Raw genomic sequence first — 24,706 nt, forward strand, 5'->3', positions numbered from 1 at the left:
TTATAAGGAACGCTATAAAGGGTAAAACTACAGATACCTTTACGGACGATATCGAATACCGTAGTCTAAATAGCGTAGAGTATACGACGGAGAATTTCCCCGAGATAGACTAGGAAAATATCGAGAGCTAAGGGTAGATCTAGTATAGTCCCGGGAATACTATCGACTCCTAGGAACTATCCGATAAGTACTAGGAGAGGGGTATAGGGATCCTAAAAATACTAATCGAGATTCTAGGAACCCTAGAGATCCTAGAGACTCTACCCTAGCTCCTAGGGACGGATATAACTAAATAGCCTTAAGGAAAACCCTAGAAAGCTAATATTATCGTAGATATTAAATAACTATAGAATAAACTCTAAGATTTATTTTAAAATAAAGAAAGAAATAATAGCTAGATAATCGATAAAGCCCTCGAAATCACTAATTAGTTATATAAACTATACTAGTTAAAGATAAAGATAGAGGACGGACTTTATCTATATTAGTAAGACTATTATATATACTAAGGATATATATAATACCCTAACTACCGACTTAGATCTATAATAGGATACTACGATAAGGGGTATATAATATATATAGCGGGAAAAGTCGAAAATAGCCTAGAACTAAAGCCGCTATAGCGAGAAAAGAAACTAAATTAGAGCTCGGAGTATATAGGACTCTAGTATAGAGACCGGAGGATAGATACCGAACTATAGTATCTCGTAGCTACTACGTAAGGTATATATATAAAGATTACTACTAATATCGCGTTTCGATTAACTAAAGTAATACTCGACTCGGGAGTAGTAGGAAACTTTATAAGCCTATAGTATAAATATTACTATAAGATCTAAGGTGTAGAAAAGCTATAACCTTAACCTATTATTAGACTTAATAGAGAGAGCCTAGGACTAGGGATTATATATAAGAGTAGACTATTACTAGTAGTTATCGGAGACTACTTCGAGGTAATTAACTTCGATATTATAAGCCTCGGGGAATACGATATAGTACTCGGAGTACCCTAGCTAAGGAAGTATAATCTAGCTATTAATTAGTAATAGGGATATATATTATTCGATAAATATAACTATCGATAAACTAGCGAGATATAGACTAGAGATAAGATACGAAAAATACTAAAGAGACCTAGCAAAAAGGAAGTAGATATTTAGGAGAACCTTTATAAAAGCGAACTTAAGAGGAGTTTTCGGCCTAGAGATAGGCCTAACCGAGAAATAACCGACATTAGAGATATCGCGATAACTAAATAACGATCGGATATAACTAATAAGGAACTTAAAGAATATATTCTCGTTAGTAACGAAGAAACGTCTTTTTATACTATAGGAGCGCTAGAAAGAGAATATAAGATCCCCGAAGAATATATCGAATTCTAGGATATATTTACGCTATTACTAGATAGTAAGCTACTAGAATATAGTCCGTTTAACTATAAGATTAAAATTAAGGAAGGCGAGGAACTAAAGTTTATACTAATTTATCTACTATTATAAAAGGAATCAGCGATACTATAAGAATATATTAGGGATAATCTTAAAAAAGGAAATATTAGAAAATCGAAATTATCGGTAAGATACCTAATCCTATTTATACCTAAGAAAAGAGGGGAACTTCGGATATACGTAGATTATCGATAACTTAACGATATTACGATTAAAGACTAATATCTACTACTACTAATTAGCGAGATATAAGATATTATTTAAGGAGCGAAATATTTTAGTAAATACGATATTACTAATATATATAACTAACTTCGAATTAAGGTAGGAGACGAATAGAAAACGGTATTTAGGACTAAGTTTAGTTATTACGAATATACTATTATACCCTTCGGATTTACTAATATATCTATATTATTCTAATATTTTATCTTTACTATATTAGAAGAATATCTCGACGAGTTCGTTATTACGTACCTAGATAATATCCTCGTATTCTCTAAGACTAAGGAGGAATACCTTAAATATAATAAGAAAGTACTATAGAAGCTAAAGGAAGTAAAAGTTATACTTAAACTTAAGAAATATAAGTTCTATATTTAGGAAACGAGTTTCTTTAGATATACTATTAGCCCCGACGGGTTAGGGATAGAATAAGATAAAGTTAAAAGTATTCTTAAATAGCTAACTCTAATATATATTAAGGACGTTTAGAGCTTCCTTAGATTAGCTAATTACTACCGAAAGCTTATTCTAAAATACTTATAATATATAGCCGGTCTTTACCGATTTACTAGGAAGAGAGTACTATTTAAATAGAATAATAAAACAGAAAATTCGTTTATAGTACTTAAAGAAATATATAATAAGAAAGTAGGAGAGGTAATTCTTACGATCTTTAACTATAATATACCGATTATTATAGAAACCGACGTATTAGACTTTACGTTTAGCGTATAACTTATATAACTAGGAGAAGACGGTAAGCTTAGACCTATCGCCTTTTAGTCTCGGAAAATAATCCTAGTAGAGCTTAATTACGATATCTACGATAAGGAATTATTAGCTATAGTATTAGTATTCTAGACCTAGAGAGCGTACCTAGAAAGAGCGAAATATACCGTAATCGTACGGATAAATCACTATAATCTTATATACTTTATAATAACGAAAAAACTTATACGATAATAAGCTAGATAGGCAGAAACCCTAGCCTAGTACGACTTTAAGATAGTATACTATAAGAGAATAGAAAACGTAGTCGTAGACGTACTAAATCAACGATCTAATTATAAACTAGGGACTAAAGAAGTAGTACCTACTATCCTAACTACGAACAATAAAGGATATATTATCTATAACCACTAAATCCTCGTAGTAACTAGCGAAGTATAGGATAACGAATAGCTATAGAAAATTCGAGAAGCTATAACTAATAACGAATCAATATAGAAGATTTTAGGTAATAATACTACGCTAACTAGAAATAGCTTAGTCTATATTTATAGCTTAGTATATATTCCTAGAAACTTATAGACCGAGATTATCTAATTATACTACGACGAACTAATATAAGGATATTTAGGAATTAAAAAAATAATCGAGAAAATTATACGAAACTACTATATCCTAGCGATATATAGAAAAATTAAAAAATATATCTAGTAATATAACTTATATTAACAGAATAAGCTATCTCGATATATACTATATAGAGAGCTATAAGTAGTAGAAACACCGACCTAACTATAGGTGTCACGGGCCAGTGCCCGATAGTGGTCACGTATGCTACGAGACCTTAGTATGTTGACATCGGGAACGCGCTCGAAGAACTTCTCTTCTTCAAGCTTTTTATAAATAGTATATTAGCCTAGTCAGTATTAAATCAATTCGGCTTCAGCCCTTTATATACAAAAAGCTTCCTTCTGCACCTAGAAGTATTATTAGTTATTAGAAAGCCCTAGGAAGACGACCTAGGCACTTACTAGAATTACCCCTAAATCCCCGACGATTTAGTAGCGAATATATATCGGAACGGAACCCTCGTATATAAGACCTAAGCGCTCGAGACATATTAGAAAACCCTAGAAGACCTTAATTCCTAGGTATATTAGAATATTAGAACAGAATATAAGCGAATATAACCGAAACGGTACCGGTCGCTACCTACAGGACTCTCGACGCGAAGTCGATTAAGGAACGAAGAACGTACGAACGAAACGCTACACATAGTAGAAAATAGTAAGAAGCAGCGAATCGTCTAGTCCCCCTAGCTAGGCTTAGACATTAATATAGCAAATCGCCTAGAGCTATACTATATATAAGAGTGCTACTATAGTATAGAACGAACGGAACACCGCATAAGACGAACAGATCGAAAGACTTAAAGCATTACTCCAGAACATACCAACCCCTAATGAAATACCGCCGAATCCCTCTCGAATCGAAACCGAGGTTACGTAGGATATAATAAGGATATCTATATAACGCCCTCGGCTACGACTTCCGGACCTAGCGAGGTTTACAGGGAGCCCCTCGGAGTAACCATCCTAGTAAACAGTAATAGAAAATAAGCTAGAGATAGACGGCGAGGCTATCGGGAGTCTATAAGATTAATTCGCGTACGTTTTCTCCCGACTAGAGAAGACGGCCCTAAAGAACACCAATTTATTCGCGAAAATACAGCGAAACGACCGCGAACCGTAATAGCTTCTCGACTATCTCGAAAATATCTACGGAGACCCGAACATTAAAGCAAGAGTAGTAAGACGACTTTACCTAATACGATAACGCAAGGACTAGTCCTTCTCGAGGTTCTTACCTTAGTTAGAAAAGGAATTCGCCGACGCCGGCGCCTTTAAATAGCCTAATAAACTAAAGAGATAAGTTCTACTAGCGTCGCTTAACCGAAAAATAACCGAAACGCTACGGTATCGTAGCGTTCCTAATACCTTTTCGGAGTTAATTACACGACTCCACGAGATTAGTACGGATAACGATACCCTAGATATTAACCGTATTCGGAATATACGCTCTACGAGAGCGACTAACGAGATAGACTAGACCCCTACTATCTCTATAAACTATACCGAACTACGTACGAAACCCTAACGATTCGAGAATAAACACCCTAAGTAAGCGAAATAGGTCAGCTAGGACGAACTAGATAGGCGACGAGCCGAAGGGAAATACTTACGATATAGGAGATCTAGACACCTTATCGCGAGGTACGCACTCCTACCGGTATAACCGCCGAATAGCATACGCATCGCTACTAGTTCAAGTAAGAAAAAACGTAAGCGTACTATTAAGGTAAAAAAGGCAAGGCCTATAAGCGATAGCGAATCAGTTACGACGGCTCCCGACGACGAAGATATAACTACTAAGGATGATTCGGGAAAAGAGTAGCTCCTATTCTAAGCCGCGAATAGGAGCGAAAGGGGGTCGAAAAGCTACTAAAACGTAAGATATTACCGTTTATAGTCGATGCTAGGGTAAATAGAATCTAATTTATATAAGCTCTCGTCGATAGCGGTTACCGCTGCTACGTAACGGTAAACGAAGCCTTAGTTTAGTCGCTCGATCTCTTACGTATTAAGATACGGCTACGAGTCCTTAACGGAGTAGTACCGAATCAGTACCGAATTACCTACGTTACGCATTTTAACCTCGATGTCTATAGCTAGCAATAAGGCTACGTATTTATATATATCATCGGACTATAAAACGATAGTATAATACTCGGGGACCTATAGCTATACGACGTAAACGGACGATATTCGGCAAGGAAAGGATACCTAGATATCTTTACGAGATCTAGGGAGCAGACAAGATATTAGAACCGTACGGATCGTACGATCGGACCTACTAGGATAAAGACTCTACGCGTCGTATAAGCTACCGCACTATCGATCTAGTAGCTATTATATAGCGTATCGAGCTTAAATCGCCTACGAATCGGCAAGGTTTCGCTAGACGATATCGAGAGAGCACTACGACCGAAGAAGTACATCGACCTAAAGGATAAGCTACCGAAATACTACTAGAGATAGCTAGATACCTTTAGCTAATAATTAGCTAAAAAGCTACTACCGCACCGACTAGGGATCGATTATAAGATCCCTCTGAAACGCGACCGGAACGGCGCCGAAGAGCTACTACCCTATAGCCCCCTCTATAGTATAAATAAAGAAGAGCTCCTATACCTACGGAAGACGTTAACCGATCTACTTAGAAAGAACTTTATATAAGTAAGCTAATCACTAGCAGTAGCGCTAGTCTTGCTAGTTCGTAAGCTAGGCGGTAGCGTACGATTCTGTATCGACTACCGGGGGTTAAACGAGTAAACCGTGAAAGACCGTTACCCCCTACTACTGATTCGTGAGATACTACGTAATATAGGTTATGCCCGCTAGTTTACGAAGCTCGATATTATCGTAGCTTTTTATAAGATCCGTATCTACCTAGGGGAAGAATAGAAGATAGCCTTCCGAACGCGATATAGGCTCTACGAGTAGAACGTAACGCCGTTCGGGCTAACCGGAGCCCCTACTACGTTTTAACGGTATATTAACTAGATTTTATAGGAGTACCTAGACGATTTCGTATTAGTATATATTAACGATATAATTATCTATACTAGCGGAACGCTAGCGGATTACTGATAAAAGGTTACCGATATACTATAGAAACTAATAGATACGGGGTTATAATACGATATTAAGAAATTAGAGTTCGAATAGGACTCTATAAAGTACCTCGGCTTTATTATCTAAGCCGGGAAGGGTATTTATATAGATCCTAAAAAGGTAGAAGCTATCAGAGTATAGGAAACGCCGAAGTCGATACGGGATATACGAAGCTTTATTAGGTTTACGAACTTCTACCGACCGTTTATACTATAATTCGCCGACCTTTCGGTACCGTTAACTCGGCTAATAAAGAAAGACACTATTTTTAAATAGGACGACGACTATTAATAAGCCTTTACGGAGTTAAAAGACCTATTTATTAACGCCCCGATCCTAGTATATTTCGAGGAGGGTCGTAAAATAGTCGTCGAAGCGGATATATCCGGCTAGGTAATAGGCGTAGTCCTATCTTAGTACGGACCGGATGGATAATTACGACCGTACGCCTACCTATCTTAAAAGCTATCCCCTACGGAATTAAACTATTAGATCTACGATAAGGAGCTATTAGCTATTATACGTACCCTACGCGAATAGAGACCTAAGCTAAAGATAGTTCCCCGATTCGCTATCGTAACGGACTATAAGAACCTACGATATTTCTATAAAGCGTAATACCTTAACGAACGATAGATACGCTAGGCGGATCTCTTAATAGAGTTTAATTTCGAGCTCTAATACCGTCCGGGTAAACTCGCGGTAAGACCCGACGTACTATTACGGCGAAGTTAAGATACGCCTAAGAGTATTACCGACGAAAGGCTATCGAATCGGTTCCGAATCCTACTTAAAAGGGTCTAGGTTAAAATCGGAAGGCTAAACGATTAACTAACTAATACCCTAATAGCAGAGGATCTTAACTTCGAGGAAGATATCCCTCTCTTTAAAGAACTAGAACTACAGACAGAATAGAGAAAGGCAAGGATCTCCGATACGATATACCAACGAATCTCCTACGCCTTACTAAAGGGAGACCGCCGAATCGCTACCGAAACGAATATTAAGATAAGTTTATCCGAGTACTACCTAGATAATCGAGGATTGCTCTACTTTAGATAACGAACATAGATCCCTAATAATAAAGTCCTACGTACGGGGATTATATAGAAGATCTATAACTTATATATTACGGCGTACCTAGGCCGAGACGCTACCTATTCGATACTATCTCGACGGTTTTTCTAGCTAGGAGCGGCGAAGGACGTATAACGCTTCCTCCGGAACTATATAGTTTACAGACGGAGTTCAGTATAGCGTAATATAAAATATAGCCTATTAAAACTACTACCGATTCCTTAACGAATCTAGGCCGAAATATTAGTAGATTTTATTACCGGTCTACTACCCTCAGAGCCTATAGGAGTAATAAATTATATAGTAATTATAGATCGATTAACGAAAGGCGTTATCCTTATTAGAATAAGGGATATAACTACAGAAGATATAGCAGAAGCGTTCCTTATACACTTCTATATATATTATAGCGTCCCGCTAGTAATCGTAAGCGATCGCGGCCCTTAATTCGTTAGCGCCTTCTAGACGAAGGTATACGAAAAGCTATCGATTCAGCGCCGATTATCTACCGCCTTCTACCTATAGACCGATAGCGCGACGGAGTACGCTAACTAGGAGATCGAACGAATCCTACGTATATTCGTAACGTATATATAAGACGACTAGAAGGGGCTACTACTAATAGTCGCTATCGCGATTAATAACCGCGACGCCGCTTCGATAGGAATATCTCCTTTCTTCTTTATATACAGTTACTATATTAACCTAATTAGTTTAGACGAATCGAATTAATTACAAGATACCCTACTACGACCGGAGATAGTAGGCGAAACCTTCGTAAATCGCCTACGAGAAGCTACCGATTAGGCCTAGGCCGCTATCGCCTCCGCGTAAGCCCTATAAGAGGAGCAAACAAACCGACGACGATAAGCTACCCCTACTTATAAGAAAAATGATCGGGTTTAGCTAAACCTACAAAACGTACGTACATAGCGGCTATCGAAGAAGCTAGACTAGCTATACGCTTAATATCGGGTTATAGATATACTATTACTATATACCGTCTAGCTCGACGTACTAATTAGTATATACCTAGTCTTCTATATCGAGTTAGTTCGCCTAGCCGCTATAGACCTATTTCCCTCTTAAATCGTAGACAATACATAACTACCTCCGTTACTAATCGATAGGGAAGAGGAATACAGAGTTAAACGAATCCTAGCTATACGACGTAAGAAGATCGGGCGAGGATATCGCGACGAAGCACTAGTGAAATAGACGGGATAGGCGGAGCAGACGTAGCAAAGACTAGACTCGGTCTAGAACTATACCGCGTTAGACGCCTTTAAAGAGTAATACGGTCCTGTTTCGGACGTAATTCGCTAGTAAATCGACGCCGACAACTACGTCGTCGTACCCCTTACGAGGCCTAGGCTAGGAGAGGGGGTATTATTACGGGCCAGTGCCCGATAGTAGTTACGTATACTACGAGACCTTAGTATATTAACATCGGGAACGCGCTCGAAGAACTTCTCTTCTTTAAGCTTTTTATAAATAGCATGTTGGCCTAGTCAGTATTGAATCAATTCGGCTTCAGCCCTTCATAATAGGAATAGATTACTATAGATTTTATTATAAAATTACCTATCTTAGAAGGGAATAATATAATTATAGTAGTCGTAGATCGACTAACTAAATATATATATATAATCCCGATAACCGAAACTATTAATATATAGATAATAGCTAACCTACTACTTAGATATATATTCGCTAATTATAGAATACCGAGTAAGATTACCTCGGATAGAGATAAACTCTTTATATCTAATATATAGTAATCACTTACGGATTAGATCGGTATTAAGTATAGACTCTCTACTATATACTATCCTTAAACTAACGGATAAATAGAATAAGTTAACTAGACCCTAGAATAATATCTACGTTATTATATAAACTACTAATAAAATAATTAGATAGGATTATTACTAATAGCGTAATTCGCGTATAATAACGCTATATACTCGATAACTAAAGAAATACTATTCTTCGTAAATTATAGGCTTAATCCTATAATTATTAGAGAACCTATCGATAAATAACTAATTATAGAATTATTATAACTACTAGCGATAGGAATAAAGTAATTATATCTTTAACTATCTAGAGATATCGAGTTTCTTAATATACGTATAAAGTTCTACTACGACTAGTTACGCTAGGAGGCGCTAGACTTCTAAGAGAGAGAGAAAGTTTATCTCCTATAATATAATATTTATACTAGATAACCTAGTACGAAACTCGATTACCTTAAACTAGGACTATTCGAAATTATAGAAAAAATAGGACTACTTAATTATCGACTAAAGCTACTAGAGAGTATACGATATATCTATATAATATTTTATATCTTATTATTAGAAAAAGTACCTAGAAACGCCGAAGTCGCTACTAATATAGAGATCGAGGAAGAAATAGAGAACGAATATAAGATTAAGGAAATCCTAGTAATAGATAAAGTTAATAGGAAACCTTACTATCTTATAAAATAGTAAGAATATAATATTTTAGAAAATATATAGGAACCTATTAAGAACCTAATAGACTACTACTAGCTAGTTTAATAGTTCTATTAATAAAGAGAGAGCTATCTAGCCCGGAAATATCTAAATTATCCTAGAAGGATAAAAGTAACTAAGTAATCTCCTAAAATATCTAATTAAAATTCGGATTCTTAGTAGTAGACACTAATTACTAAACTTTAAAGATAGAAGGAGTAGCCTACTCTAAGGATAATATCTTTTTATTAAGAATTCTTAATAATTTAGTATTATATTCTAATATTTTAAAACCTTTTTACTTAAGGAAGGCTATTTATTTTCGTAAACGATACTATTAAGATATAGCTTTCTAATACTATTTTTATTTATTTAATAATTATTAATATAGCTCTATAAGATAAGACTATAAATCGCTTAACTCGGGTTCTAATAAATCGAGTTTATTTTTATTCTTTTCGATATTAGAGGAAAGTTTATCCTTAGTGCGACGTAATAAATCCTATTCCCGGCCGGTATAAAACTCTTACTTATATATCTAACTAGCGTAAGTATAAGAAATATACTTAAAATATCGACGACTCCGATCTATTATATACTCTTTACTAGATTCCCGATAATAATCGTAAGGAATAGACGCGATAAAGCTATTTATAACGATATATTTAGCTTAATAAATATAACTAGCGACCTAATTACGTAGAATAGGAAGTTTAGGAATACTTTTAAGAATAGAGTTAGCCTTACGTTTAGGTATAATAAATAGATATAACGGGGTAAGAAGAAAAACAGAAAAATACTATACCTACCTAAGGGGGTACTAACGTTTAAAAAGAAATCCTTTAAGGATAAAAGACTAAAAAGGAGGGGATAATATTATAGACCTTAAGAAGGCGTAGGGACTATAGTTATTTAAAGAGTAACCGTAAACTAATTATCTACGGACGCTAAAGAGTAGTATTATTACGTACGTTTCGGTATACTTAGGTATATCCCGGGAGGCCCTAAGGCGTTCCGGAAAGAGAACCAGAAACGGCCTATAGCTAACTACTACGAATAATACCTACTTATATAATAAGGTAGTTAGTATAATATAGGAAACGGCTACTATTTTACCTATACTTAGATTACGCCCTAAGTACTAGGTACTAGTAAAACTATACGTAATCTCTAGTAGTAGAAAGGTAGATTAGTATACGGGTAGATCGTACTAAGACTTATCTATTACTCTACTATCTACTACTTATACTATTACGAAGGACTAGATATATAAAGATACTTATTTAGTATTATATATTTAGTTCTTCGCGATTAATTATATATTATTACTTAGCTACTACCTTTAGTACTCTACTTTATAGTTTACCTTTAAGATAACCTAACCTATAAGTAGGGGAGCTTACTTCGTAGTAACACTTAGTAACTAACCTATTTAGTACGTACCTCTAGTATATTCTATAAGATACTTAATAGGACCTAAACCTAACGTAAGGCTAAGCATAGTAATAGTACGGTTACGAGATACTCTTGGAATCCGTAGTTAGAACTAGGTAAGTACAACCCGAACGCTCTAATCCCTAGTGACTAGTCGGTGTCGCATAATATATATCCTAGCGATACACAGAAAAGTCAAAAAATACATCTAGCAATACGACTTATATTAACAGAATAAGCCGTCTCGATACGTACTATACAGGGAGCTATAAGTAGCAGAAATACCGACCCGACTATAGGAGTAGATTACTATAGATTTTATTATAAAATTACCTATTTTAGAAGGAAACGATATAGTTATAGTAGTCGTGGATCGACTAACTAAATATATATATATAATCCCGATAACCGAAACTATTAACATACAGATAATAGCTAACCTACTACTTAGATATATATTCGCTAACTATAGAACACCGAGTAAGATTACCTCGGATAGAGATAAACTCTTTATATCTAATATATAGTAATTACTTACGGATTAGATCGGTATTAAGTATCGACTCTCTACTATATACTATCCTTAAACTAATAGATAAATAGAATAAGTTAACTAGACCCTAGAATAATACTTACGTTATTATATAAATTACTAATAAAATAATTAGATAGGATTATTACTAATAGCGTAATTTACGTATAATAATACTATACACTCGACGACTAAAGAAATACTATTCTTCGTAAATTATAGGCTTAATCCTATAATTATCGGAGAACCTATCGGTAAATAACTAATTATAGAATTATTATAACTACTAGCGATAGGAATAAAGTAATTATATCTTTAACTATCTAGAGATATTAAGTTTCTTAATATACGTATAAAGTTCTACTACGACTAGTTACGCTAGGAGGCGTTAGACTTCTAAGGGGGGGAGAAAGTTTACCTCCTACGACGTAATATTCGTACTAGATAACCTAGTACGAAACTCGATTATCTTAAACTAGGACTATTTAAAATTATAGAAAAAATAGGACTACTTAATTATCGACTAAAGCTACTAGAGAGTATACGATATATCTATATAATATTTTATATCTTATTATTAGAAAAAGTACCTAGAAACGCCGAAGTCGCTACTAATATAGAGATCGAGGAAGAAATAGAGAATAAATATAAGGTTAAGGAAATCCTAGTAACGAATAAAGTTAATAGGAAACCTTACTATCTCGTAAAATAGTAAGGATATAATACCTTAGAAAATATATAGGAACCTATTAAGAACCTAATAGGCTACTACTAGCTAGTTTAATAGTTCTATTAATAAAAAGAGAGCTACTTAGCCTAGAAACGTCTAAACTATCCTAGAAAGATAAGGATAACTAAATAATCTCCTAAAATATCTAATTAAAGTTCGGATTCTTAGTAGTAGACGCTAACTACTAAACTTTAAGGATAGAAGGAGTAGCCTACTCTAGGGATAACGTCTTTTTATTAAGAATTCTTAATAATTTAGTATTATATTCTAATATTTTAAAACCTTTTTACTTAAGGAAGGCTATTTATTTTCGTAAACGACGCTATTAAGATATAGCTTCCTAATACTATTTTTATTTATTTAATAATTATTAATATAGCTTTACGAGACGAGACTATAAATCGCTTAACTCGGGTTCTAATAAGTCGAGTTTATTTTTATTCTTTTCGATATCGAAGGAAAGTTTATCCTTAGCGCGACGTAATAAATCCTATTCCCGGCCGGTATAAAACTCTCGCTTATATATCTAACTAATACGAGTATAAGAAATATACTTAGAATACTAATAACTCTAATCTATTATATACTCTTTACTAGATTCCCGATAATAATCGTAAGGAATAGACGTAATAAAGCTATTTATAACGATATATTTAGTTTAATAAATACAACTAGCGACCTAATTACGTAGAATAGGAAGTTTAGGAATATCTTTAAGAATAGAGTTAGCCTTATATTTAGGTATAATAAATAGATATAACGGGGTAAGAAGAAAAATAGAAAAATACTATATCTACCTAAGAGGGTACTAACGTTTAAAAGAAATCCTTTAAGGATAAAGGACTAGAAGGGAGGGGATAATATTACGGACCTTAAAAAGGCGTAGGGACCGTAGTTATTTAAGGAGTAACCGTAAACTAATTATCTACGGACGCTAAAGAGTAGTATTATTACGTACGTTTCGGTATACTTAGGTATACCCCAGAAGGCCCTAAGACGTTCCGGAAAGAGAACTAGAAACGGCCTATAGCTAACTACTACGGATAATACCTACTTATATAATAAAGTAGTTAGTATAATATAGGAAATAGCTACTATTTTACCCGTACTTAGATTACGTCCTAAGTACTAGGTACTAGTAAAACTATACGTAACTCCTAGTAGTAAAAAGGTAGATTAGTATATAGGTAGATCGTACTAAGACTTATCTACTACTCTACTATCTACTACCTATACTATCACGAAAGACTAGATATATAAAGACACTCGTTAGCATTATATATTTAGTTCTTCGCGATTAATTATATATTATTACTTAGTTACTACCTTTATTACTCTACTTCACAGTTCACCTTTAAGATAACCCAACCTATAAGTAGGGGAGCTTACTTCGTAGTAACACTCAGTGACTAACCTACTTAGCGCGTACCTCTAGTACGTTCTACAAGATACTCAATAGGACCCGAACCCGACGTAAAGCTAAGCATAGCAACGGTACGGTTACGAGACACTCTTAGAATCAGCGGTTAGGACTAGGCAAGAACAACCCGAACGCTCTAACCCACAGTGACCAGTCGGCACCGCGTAACACTTAGTTACGGCGAGATTCCTTCTACTTATAGATTAAATTTAGGCTAAAGGCCAGAGCCTAGCAGCGGTTAATAAAGTACTAATAGCTTACGTTAGGGTTAACGAGTATATATAACGTCTACGTCTAAAGGGAAGTCGGTAGTTTACCGTAGAGGTCCCGAAGTCGATCTTACTTAGGTCGTTTCGCTTCCTAGGCGAGATAGGAAAAATCAGCTAGGAAGTCGTTAAAATTATCCTTTAGCTTTATAGTCAGATTAGTATATTTATAAAGTACTTTAACTACTTAGTTTAGGTTCGAGAATACTCCCTTAAGGTATTAGATTATATCTTCTGTATCGTTATACGGGTTAGTTACTCCCGCTTCTATATAAGAACTAATATATAGCTAGGCTTTTCCTTTAGTTCGGGTAGATATATAATAGACTCGGTTAGACGGAGTCGGGTAATAATTAGTATTACTACGTAACTTATATCGTATCTAATTCGCCTAGTAAGTAAAGCGAATAGTCTTTCTATCGCTTAGGAGAGGAGGGTTAGGGAGCTTCGTAGTATAATAGGCTCTAGTTATAGAGGACTTAATCGGAGTCGACTAGTAATTCGGCGGCTATCCTCGTAGTATACAGTCTTATATATCTATAACTTTTAAGGCCAGTTTACCTACCTTAAGAGTAGTAGTTATAAGCTCTCGCTCTAATTCCTTATACTTAATACCTATAGTATCTTATTAGGTAATAAGAGCTTAGTTATTATAGTATACTCGAAGTAAGAGGTTATATAGTTACTTAGGCGTATAATTCTTAATAAAATCGACATCGATATTCCCTATACTAGGGAACGAGAAAGGGTTATATAGTCTAGTCTATTTAGGTAAGTCTTTACTAGATTTAGGGTTAGCGGTCCTAGCTTTATCGGGGTTATCCGTATTAGTACCTCAAGTCAGGTTCTCTAGAGTCTACTCGTACGGCTTATTAGATTTAGTACTCTAACGGTTTCGGGTTCGGGGGGCTATAGCGTCGGTTTATCTTAGTAGGGGAAGGAAGGTTCGGTTCGGTCGGTCGGAATCGCTTAGGATTCGTCAGTTCGGTTCGGGGTAGGGCGTCCTATAAAGCGAGACGGCGACAGCGAGCTGTTCGTGTCTGTACGGCTTTAACAGAGACAGAAAGGTAAGAAGAAGACTTTCGTTGTATATCACGAAGGAGCTAGCTGTAGAGGAAACAGGTACATTCAACGAAATAACGAAAGTGAAGAAGGAAGAAACTATAGGGGAGGCTGTCAACTAGCTGTAGTGAGCGCTCGCGCTAGATCACATAACTATCACATGACCCTCAGAGCCTCAGCTCCACCAGTCCTCCGCTCCACCAAGCCCTTATATAAGCCATGCGTCACAGATACATTGATCGTTCTGGGCTGTTTTCCGAACGAATGGACAGTCCAATCAATCCCTTTCTTACTCAGATGCCAGGTGAATGTACCCAAGTTGAGGTCAGGTGAAGAAACAAGGGAAGTAGAAAAGGTAGAGCGGAACTAGTAATAGAAATCATAATAGATGATCTATGTGGAGACGAGAATTATGCCCCTCATTTTTAAAAACGGTTGAGAAGCTGGGTGGCTCGTAGTTTCAGCCGCCCAGGTAGTTTAGGTCACTAGAGGCGGTGTATATTCTTTTCACACCCCACTCTTCTGCCTTTTCACTTACAACAACCCCTTCTGAAAGGCCAAGTAAACCAATAAGCGCTGTTGCAATTCAAAGAATGAATAATTATACTATAATTACTCAAAAAGGTCACGAGGTATATTGAGCCTATTTTATATCTACTAGATATCCTTAAATATCTAGAGGATTTTAGGTAACATACCATATCTATCCCTAATCTACATAGAGGATAGAGAGGTATCCATAGATATTGACGATATTGCCGTAGTCTATTTAACAGGAAGGACCAAGCCCTATATAGTACGGTCCGGTCCCTAGTCTAGTTCGGTCCCTTGCGGTCCTTACCGAGGTCTAATCAGTACATCTTCAAGTAAATACTTGCTTATTTGACCTTTGTTCCTTCAAGCACCCAATTTGCCCCAAATTTCACGTCGTGAAACAACAAATCCCATTCAACTGGACTCTTCATCATATGTTCCCCTTCCAGAAATCGTTGCATTTCGGATTTGATGGTTTTCGAGTCAGTAGGGACTAATGCGGCACCGCTGGATGCACAATCCTCCATCTCTTCATACCTCTCTCCTAACTCAGCAAGAATGATTCTATAAGCCTGTTCCCACCATGTTGGTGGGTGGCCCCAAATATCTGCCAAGCCAGTGTCAGGTGTTCGCGCCGCCAACAAGACTTTGACCACATCAATATAAGAACCCCAGCGGTCAGAGTATGCACTGGCACTGCCTTTCATAGTACAGGGAAAATTTAGCGGTCCGATAGCCCAAGATAGGGCTGTTCGTCCATCGGCATCTTGTGCATCAACATCTACCTTATCACAACGTAGAAGAATCTTGACCATGTAGTCTTGCCGAGAGATGACTGCCATAATCAGTGGAGTTCGCCCATACAAGTCTCTGCTGTTGACATCTACCGTGTCGAAGTTGAGCAGAACTTCGGCTCCCTCTGAATTATATCTCCCAACTGCTCTAGCCAAGGGAGACTGGAGTCGTTTGTCTTTGGCATTGAAGTCGACTCTGTGGGTGTTGAACAATGCTTCTACCACTGACTTAGTTCGTTCGAGCGGGTGCTCTCCATCGCCTGCTACTACCCATGTGAGCGGGGTTCTTCCTGACCGGTCACGCCTGTCAACTTCGATTTCCTCCATCTCAAGCAAAGCCTTCACAATATCGACGTGACCGCACTCAGCAGCATAAGACAGCGGGTCCCGTCCGGTGGAGTCGCAATGTTCGTAGTCGAATCCATATCCGATTAGACGTTTCAGCGAAAATTTATCATCTGCCAAGGCTGCCCAATGGACAGCATTCTTGCCCTCGTCATCTTGACACATCAGATCTAGTGACTCTTGCCGCAGCAAGATATCCAAAATGCGTCTGTCGGCCACTCTCCACGCCACTCTCCACTCATAACACATCATGCGGGAGGAACGTTTGAGCTCAGTATTTGGTCTAAAAGCCGCCCTGAGGAGGGGCCCTTTGGTGCTGTCAGCTTTTTGGAGTTCAGCTTGTATGTTGACCTTTGCTTCGGATACCAGGAATTCTACCAAATCTGGCTCGGAATTATAGATTGACCAACTCAATGGAGTCTTTCTGGCATTGTTGAGAGTATCATTGAAATCAATGACATTCGCGAAAAGCAAAAGTCTCAATATGCTCACGCACCGACCCTCGAGTGCGAAAGCTAGCAGACGCTGACTCTTTCTGACTTTTGATCTAGACTGCCTTGTCTGTCCATCAAATTCAGCGAAAAATTGCTTCATGCGAGAAACCATCTCCGGCTCAATGCAGACATTCAAACTGTGAGGATCATCATCAGGCTGCATCCCCAAAAGAGCTCGAACATAGGCCATGTTCCCATTGCGAAATGCGGCACCCATTGGACATAAATATTGACCACACAAATCCCAAGCACGCGATTCACCAAGAAGTTCCACCGGTATGAGATGACGCAGGTCGTTCTTGACCATGATATAAAGGAGTGACCAGTCATCCTTGTATTGACGTTTTGTGTACTTTTCAACAGCATTGTAGACGCGTTTGAAGTCAGAGAACCGATTGGAATATGCGCGTAGAAACTCTTTCTGAGAGATGCCTTCTGCCTGTGCCAAGTTGCTGTGCTTGAGGACCCTCCGGATAGCGTAGTCAAGGAAAGGAAAAGCTTTCTGTATGGATTCGTCATCTCTTAGGCGTTGTGGCGGGTCTCGCAACCCCACAATTTCCTGGCCTAAAGGAGCCTGGCACATTCTAGAAATGTAATTGAAACAAACTTGTTTCAGACGGTCATGAGAGTCTCCAATAAAGCTCGCCGAGTCATTTCTTTTAGGCCGTATTCTAGTAAAGCCATTTCTCCGAAGTAAAAAGTCTCGAACGGACTCGTGGATGAAACGAACACGGTGAGGCTTTGCTCTACCGCTTTGTTTAGCACTTTCGGCAAGTCCTTTGGTAACATCGAGTACGAGTCTGTCCATGACTGTGGTTGAATGCAACGTCCAATCGACATCTTCTTCAATCAATTTTGTCTTCTCAAACAAAACAGCGAAATAGAGTTCTTCTCTTGTAAGACACCGACAGCTTAAAAGAATGAGCTGAAGGCTGAATGTGAGCACGTCCATGTCTTTTTGATCTCGTGTCAGAATGTCGGTGAAAAGATCATCAAGGCCGTCCGGTATTTCGTTCAGTCGTTTTTGCAAGGCGCTTATATTGCCTCTGTCAAAGGCCTCGTTTAACGAACGAACAACAAGCATAACCCACAGGAAGACGCCATCTGCTCTTTTACAAATATCATTCCTGATATCTTGGACAAGACTGGACCGGCCGCCTTTCAGTTTTGTTTCAACGTATCTTCTCAAATCATCTTCATGCTCATGCTGATCTTCAACGATGAACTCGATTCCTTTATCAAGGGTGATGTGTGGATAGTGTCGGCTTGCCAAGCAGATTCTCAGATATACCGTATGTTCGACTGCGGACTTCCCAAGCTCCTGAAAAAAGGTTGTCATATCTTCCACTTCCGCTTGATCGCATTCGTCTACTGCATCAATCAGAAACAGTATATGGTGCCCCTGCAAAGACTTGATAGTCAAAGACAACAAGTTCTTTACATCTCTTTTCGTCCAGACGAGATTGCCATCTTGAAGCTCAAGGGATTTGGCCACATTTAGAAAGGCCTTTTCAGCGTCAGGCGGTACTCCTTTGGAATGCAAAACTGGTGTGGTAATGATCGATACATTCCCATGACGGATCTTTCCAAGAGAGTGCCTTGAGCGTGAAAGAAAAAGGACAAGACGACAGTATTATGAAGCGCTTTCTTCGCGTTCAGGAGCAGGTACTTCATCAGAGTCGACTTCCCCGCACCAGGCTTTCCTTTGATCCAGAAAAAGCCCCCATGACTTGGCAAAGCCTCCTCACTAGTCCATGTCAGATACTCAGGACGTCCAAGTATCCACTCGCAAGTCTTCTCATGAGCCGAGCTTATTTCCTCTAGACGAAATTGAGCTTGTGGGAATGTTAAAGACTCAATATAAAACTCGTCTTCCTTGTAGCCGGATTCGCTCATCTCTGCAGCTGGCCTTTTCTTGCAAGATACCACTGGCATTACACGACTATGATCTATTCTCGATCAGGTAAGTAAGGCGTATGCTCGATTCAAAATAGTTCCAGTCAGTCTACATACTGTTGGAGGATTCAGCCGAAGGTTTGGGCAAAGAGACTGGAATCTCATCTAGAATTGCCCGCGTACATGCTGCTGCACTAGCGGCTGCGAAATGCTGCCATTCCTTAGTTTTGTGACTGTCGGCATAGTCGCTGACGCCCTTTATCACAATGCATGGAAGATTGTCCCAGACACCTGCCCCTTCCATTTCAAATCCAATGATATTTTCAATTTCTGAGATTTGGTCGCGCTCATGGGCGGACATCATGACCGCGTCTCCGGATGCGATAAGGCCAAAATGCACCAGTGTTGCCTGATCATGCCGGGTGAGATCCCGACGACGAGCGACGATGCTATTGTCATGGTAGGTGTATTTGGTGCATTTGCAGTCCATTGCTTGGTGTGCGTACTCAGGTCCAAATAGCCTATCCTTGTCGGTGCCTGGATAACCGCTTGGGAACTTCGTCTGAACATTCACTAGATAATTGGCTAATCGATTGGTTAAACGCTCATAACCCACCTCTAACTTGTTCAGAAATGAAAGGATTTCCGGACTGGGCCTTGGAAGGTTGGCGAGCACGCTGTTCTTGCGAACGAATCCTGTAGGATGGCGGCGCCCTAGATCATACTGCACCACACCCTTGCTAACAATCACATCTCCTAGAAAAATATCCTGTCGGGGTGACATTGAGCTCTTCACGTATGGAACACCCCCGCATACACCCACGACAAGAGCCAGCTCTAGACATGGATAACTCCTCTTGACATTGGTTGCCACGCTGGAGGCGTAGCCTTTGCCAGACCCGGGCATGTACGCAAGTACCGCATGGTATCTTCCAATGCTTCCCAACGTGTATGCATTCTGATCACCGGGCGCCTTTCGGTATTCGTCGAGGTTTTCATCGTAGAGCACGTCGAAAAGTGGCAGGACAGCCTTGGCCTCTAGCGTCAGTGCACAAATGATAGTGATCTTGAAATCTTCACGCGACGTGGGGGCTGGGATAGGCATCTTGAGGTCCTAAAGAAGCCCGCCGATGTGCTAGTCGACTACCAACTGGTGTCACGATGATCGCAGTGAATTGAGAAGCTGGGTGACTCGTTAGGTAGCTTCAGCCCCCAGGTACTTTAGGTCACTAGAGGCGGTGTATATTTGTTTTTTTTACACCGCCACGCTTCTGCCTTGTCACTGTCCGCAGCAAAACCGCACAGCACTCCCTTCTGAAAGGCCAAACAAACCAATAAGCGCTGTTGTAATTCAAAGAATGAGTAATATTGACCGGGTAAGTATATATAGACGAAGCAGCAAAGTAGGACAAGCCTTTGTACCATGGTCTCGCCATGCGGAGAAGGTAAACAGCCTAGGCATCAATAAGACAAGCGAAGCAAGCACCCCGAGGCTTTTTTCCGAGCCTAGGACCAGCTTGCCTCCACTTATTCCACATCTTACTCCATCACATCCTCGCCTCCCAAATCACAGAAGATGGAGGGTGTATCCACCACACCTTGGCGCCGCCCTCCTCATACCTACAGGTAGGCTATCGAGCGGCGCTACTAGGATAATATTAGCTATATCTATAGTAGAGGCTATACGATAGACCTTGCATATCAGTATCGAATATCCAGGATACTCGCGAATTATCTTCGCTTTGTACGCTGAGAGTTATAGTGGCGGTTACTATTACAACATGGTTACCTATTCCCGCGGTGCTGTAGGGTGCTGAACGGTATAGAGTAACGCATGGCGATCGTGCGAATAGAATCGCTAGAGCCATTTTGAATATCTTTGATGGCTAGTCAGATCCTACTCTCGTGTTCAACATATTCGACGCGATTTCAGTGCTTCCGGGCTACGGTGGATGGTTATACAAGGAGAGCAAGTAGGTGCGCGTTTTTGATGTGGTGACCCATTTCGGGAAGTACGTTCGTTGCTGTCGCATTCTTGCTTATAAATGCACGCATTATTCCCCGAAAGTGCGGCTGTGCGCAAGCCACAGAGTGATTTCAAATCACATTGAGCTTTTTACCACTATATAACATGCTAGGAAATACATGTACTGTAGCTGTCTCATTCCAACACAGTCAGGATCAATTATTGTTCCGGCGTCGATGTCGCGAAATCAAGCCTTTCGCATCAATTCCATCTCCAGATGTCCATGTCCACAATTCCCAACCTCGTATTCGGTGGAGCTAGCATCTCTGCCGATGAGGGAAGTTTTACCAATGCCGCAGAGGTATCGGGCTTGCTTGAGGTTCTTAAAGCGGAAGGTATAAACCAAGTCGACACCGCGCAATCGTACGGTGGCGGTACCAGCGAGGAGCTCATTGGGCAAGCCGAGGGATTGTCCGACTTCTTTATCGACACCAAGCACATCGGAGGATGGGCCCCAGGAAGCTCATCCCGAGAGGAAATCTTCGCGAGAGCAGTAGCCAGTCTGACAAGACTGGGACTTGAGAAAGTGAGTGGTTTCCAGTACCAGAAGTGCGAACAAGACCGTCGGAATTCTCATTAGCCCAGGTCAATAACTTTTACATTCACGCGCCGGATCCGGCGATCCCTCTCGAGGACACCCTTGCCGGCATCGACGATCTCTACCGCGCGGGCAAGTTCAATCACTTCGGGCTGTCCAACTTTCACGCCCATGAGGTTCGCGAAGTGGTCCGCGTTGCCGCGGAGAAGAACTATGTCCTCCCCACGGTGTACCAGGGGAACTACAGCGCGATTGCTCGCCAGCTCGAAAAGGACGTGCTCCCGACTCTGCGGGAATGTGGGATTGCATTCTACGCCTACAGCCCTATTGCTGGGGGATTCCTCACCAAAACCACCGAACAGCTGACGTCCGGTCCCAAGGGCGAGGGCCGCTGGAATCCGCAGACAAAAATGGGCTCGTTCTACCACCTGCTGTACGGCAAGCCAGTCTTCTTTGAGGCACTGGATAAATGGAACGATATATCTCAGGCAACTGGGATCGCGAAGGCTGCGCTGGCATATCGATGGGTGGCATTTCATTCTGGCCTGGATGCGCGACTTGGTGACTCGCTTGTAATTGGAGCGAGCAGTCTGGATCAGGTGAAAAGAACTGTTGCTGCACTCAAGGAAGGGCCTCTGCCTGAGACGGTGGCAAAACAGATTTCGGACCTCTGGGAGATCGTGAAAAACGATGCGGTTGCTAATAACTTTGACGTGGTTAGATCAACCTAAAAGGCAACATGTCGGTGGCCTTGCATCAAATGCCTTGTATACATATGAAGACACTGATATCACGTAGATTGTAGAAGCCAATCAAACCCCTTTGCCCTGCATTTGATGTTCAATGAAAGAAAGCATAGACCAAAAAGTATGATCTCACGCTCCATGGGCGTGAAATGCTTCTGAACTTGTAGTTTGGTGTCATACCAAACGTCTATGCTTTCCAGGAGATCAGATCCCATGATTCATTATCGCGCAGCCTTTCCCCCTTCCCTCCCTTCCTCGCCATCACGGCTCTTTCTTGAGCACTCTCGCCGCGACGAGAGGGCTTTCTGCCACGATCCTGGAGAAGTCGTGGGCGTCCAGACAGGCCTGTCGGGAGTTGAGAAAACTGGGCTCTACGCGGGCAAAGATACACTTCTCGTAATCAGCAAGTGAAGCGGATAAGGTGTCCAAGCTGAAAGACCTGTCGACAATATTAGCAGGCTAACATAATCTTGCTTTTCTGACGACACTCTTACTCAGGACTTTTCATCTCCACGTGCTTGATCAGATCCTGGACATCGACAATGGCATTGTTGGCTCCTTCTCCTCGAACTATGATACAGTTGATCAGTGTCAATAAACCTCGCGAGAGTGACAAGGACGCATGGGTAAACATACACATAGTCATGGTATGCGCGGAATCTCCCATAAGGACGGCACGAGGGTGCTCATGCTTTTGGCCGGGGCTGAATATCCAGTCTTCGAGACGGATAGAGCGCGCCTCCGCGTCTGCTGGGAGTTTCTGGACCAAGGAGCGGAATGGCTCAGCCCAGTTGTCGGTCAGCTTTTTCATGAGAGTGACCCGATCAGTGTTACCCCTCGGCACAGCAATCCCCTTCTCATCAGCCCACGAGACGATAAGCTGGATGTGATACCGGTCCTTGCTGCTCTCATCAAAGTTATTCGGTGTATCCAAGTCTGTGGCTGGATTAATGATAACCCCCTATATTCTGCCCAGGTGGACCACATACAGCTGAAGAAAAGAAACACGTCGGTGTCGGGATGGGATCCTTGAAAAATATACGGATCAATGAACTGCGCCCCGCCCAGATCCTCCGCGCTGTACAGGGCCGATGCGCCGAGAAGCTGCACCGGCAGCGAGTTCATCTGGCACCCGCCCGGATACAAGATCTGGCGGACGCGCGACCTCGCCCCGTCGCAGGCGACCAGTAGACTGCCTGTGTACGACGTGCCATCCTCGAAATGGGCCGTGATACTGTCGGGAGAGGACTCCATGCTCCGGAAGACCTTGTTCCACTGTGGCTATATTAGTCTTCCCACAGTGCCGGGAACACGTGAAACGAGCATACCCGAACATCAATCCCAGACGTGAGAAGCTCTCGCAGCCGGCCTCGATTCACACGAATGCGCTCCTCCGCGGGCACACTATACAGCGCCTCGCCGGACTTGAGGTTGAAAAACTGGAAGCTCCCCACATCGCCGCGCGCAGACGCCTCCTTGTTGACAAAGGTATCCGGGAAGCGTTCCACCAGGTGCGGCGGGAGCAGCGCGCGCAGGGCCGGCAGGGCCCAGTGCAGCGTGAGCCCCCACCCACCGGTGCGTGCGTCCAGGGCCGAGTCGCTTTCGAAGATCTCGAAGCGCACGCCTTGGCTCTGGAGGTACTGGGCCAGGACGAGGCCGCTGATGCCGGCGCCGACGATCAGGACGGGGCTAGCAGACATGGCGGGCAGACGAAAAGCTTGGACGAGGATCGGCCGTCGTCACTGGACTTCGACTTGCAGTACGGCACAGCTTTAAGCCCATCGGCAGGGTTCCAGAATAATCCGATCACGAGGCGATCCTTTCTCGTTGGTCACCGGCCGGGATCGATCGCGCTGGAGTCTGTGGAGGGGGTTCCATTGAAACCATCGGAGAAAAGCAGGGGCGGTGGGGCATGGAAGTACTCCGTACAGCGCAAGCACACATCCAGCGCAGCTTGTGCTTTGGCTGAGGGAGAGTAAAAGTACCAAATTTGGTTCGAAGGATTCGGATGTAACCTCTGCCGCCGAATCCACCGCATTCAGTTAGCCTGGTCAAGGATCGGAAATTTCCTCATGCTGAAAGGGGTTATTTTTCTGAAGAGGACCCCAGCCTGCAACCCAAATGGGCATCCCGAGGAAGTCGTCAACACAGAGCTACTACGAATACTCG

At 40.8% G+C, this 24,706-nt stretch overlaps 3 protein-coding genes across 3 annotated transcripts; 1 reads left to right on the plus strand and 2 right to left on the minus strand.

Annotated features, from left to right (window-relative positions):
* Positions 1-16,042: 16,042 nt before the first annotated feature.
* Positions 16,043-20,332, minus strand: N7482_007685 (uncharacterized protein; the record flags this gene model as incomplete). Its single annotated transcript, XM_056689809.1, has 3 exons — positions 16,043-18,929; positions 19,001-19,280; positions 19,345-20,332. The coding sequence occupies 3 exons, from the start codon at positions 20,330-20,332 to the stop codon at positions 16,043-16,045; spliced, it is 4,155 nt and encodes a 1,384-aa protein (XP_056542238.1).
* Positions 20,333-21,470: 1,138 nt separating this feature from the next.
* N7482_007686 (aldo/keto reductase family protein) lies at positions 21,471-22,522 on the plus strand (the record flags this gene model as incomplete). The annotated part of the gene is made up of 2 exons (XM_056689810.1): positions 21,471-21,779; positions 21,839-22,522. The coding sequence occupies 2 exons, from the start codon at positions 21,471-21,473 to the stop codon at positions 22,520-22,522; spliced, it is 993 nt and encodes a 330-aa protein (XP_056542239.1).
* A 276-nt stretch (positions 22,523-22,798) lies between these two features.
* On the minus strand, positions 22,799-24,237 carry N7482_007687 (FAD-dependent oxidoreductase; the record flags this gene model as incomplete). Its single annotated transcript, XM_056689811.1, has 5 exons — positions 22,799-22,976; positions 23,032-23,107; positions 23,174-23,473; positions 23,527-23,812; positions 23,866-24,237. 5 exons carry the CDS (start codon positions 24,235-24,237, stop codon positions 22,799-22,801), a joined length of 1,212 nt encoding a protein of 403 aa, XP_056542240.1.
* Positions 24,238-24,706: the final 469 nt, after the last annotated feature.

The sequence above is a fragment of the Penicillium canariense genome, assembly GCF_028826845.1.
Source record: "Penicillium canariense strain IBT 26290 chromosome Unknown utg000004l_segment0_segment0, whole genome shotgun sequence".
Classification (NCBI taxonomy): Eukaryota; Fungi; Ascomycota; class Eurotiomycetes; order Eurotiales; family Aspergillaceae; genus Penicillium; species Penicillium canariense.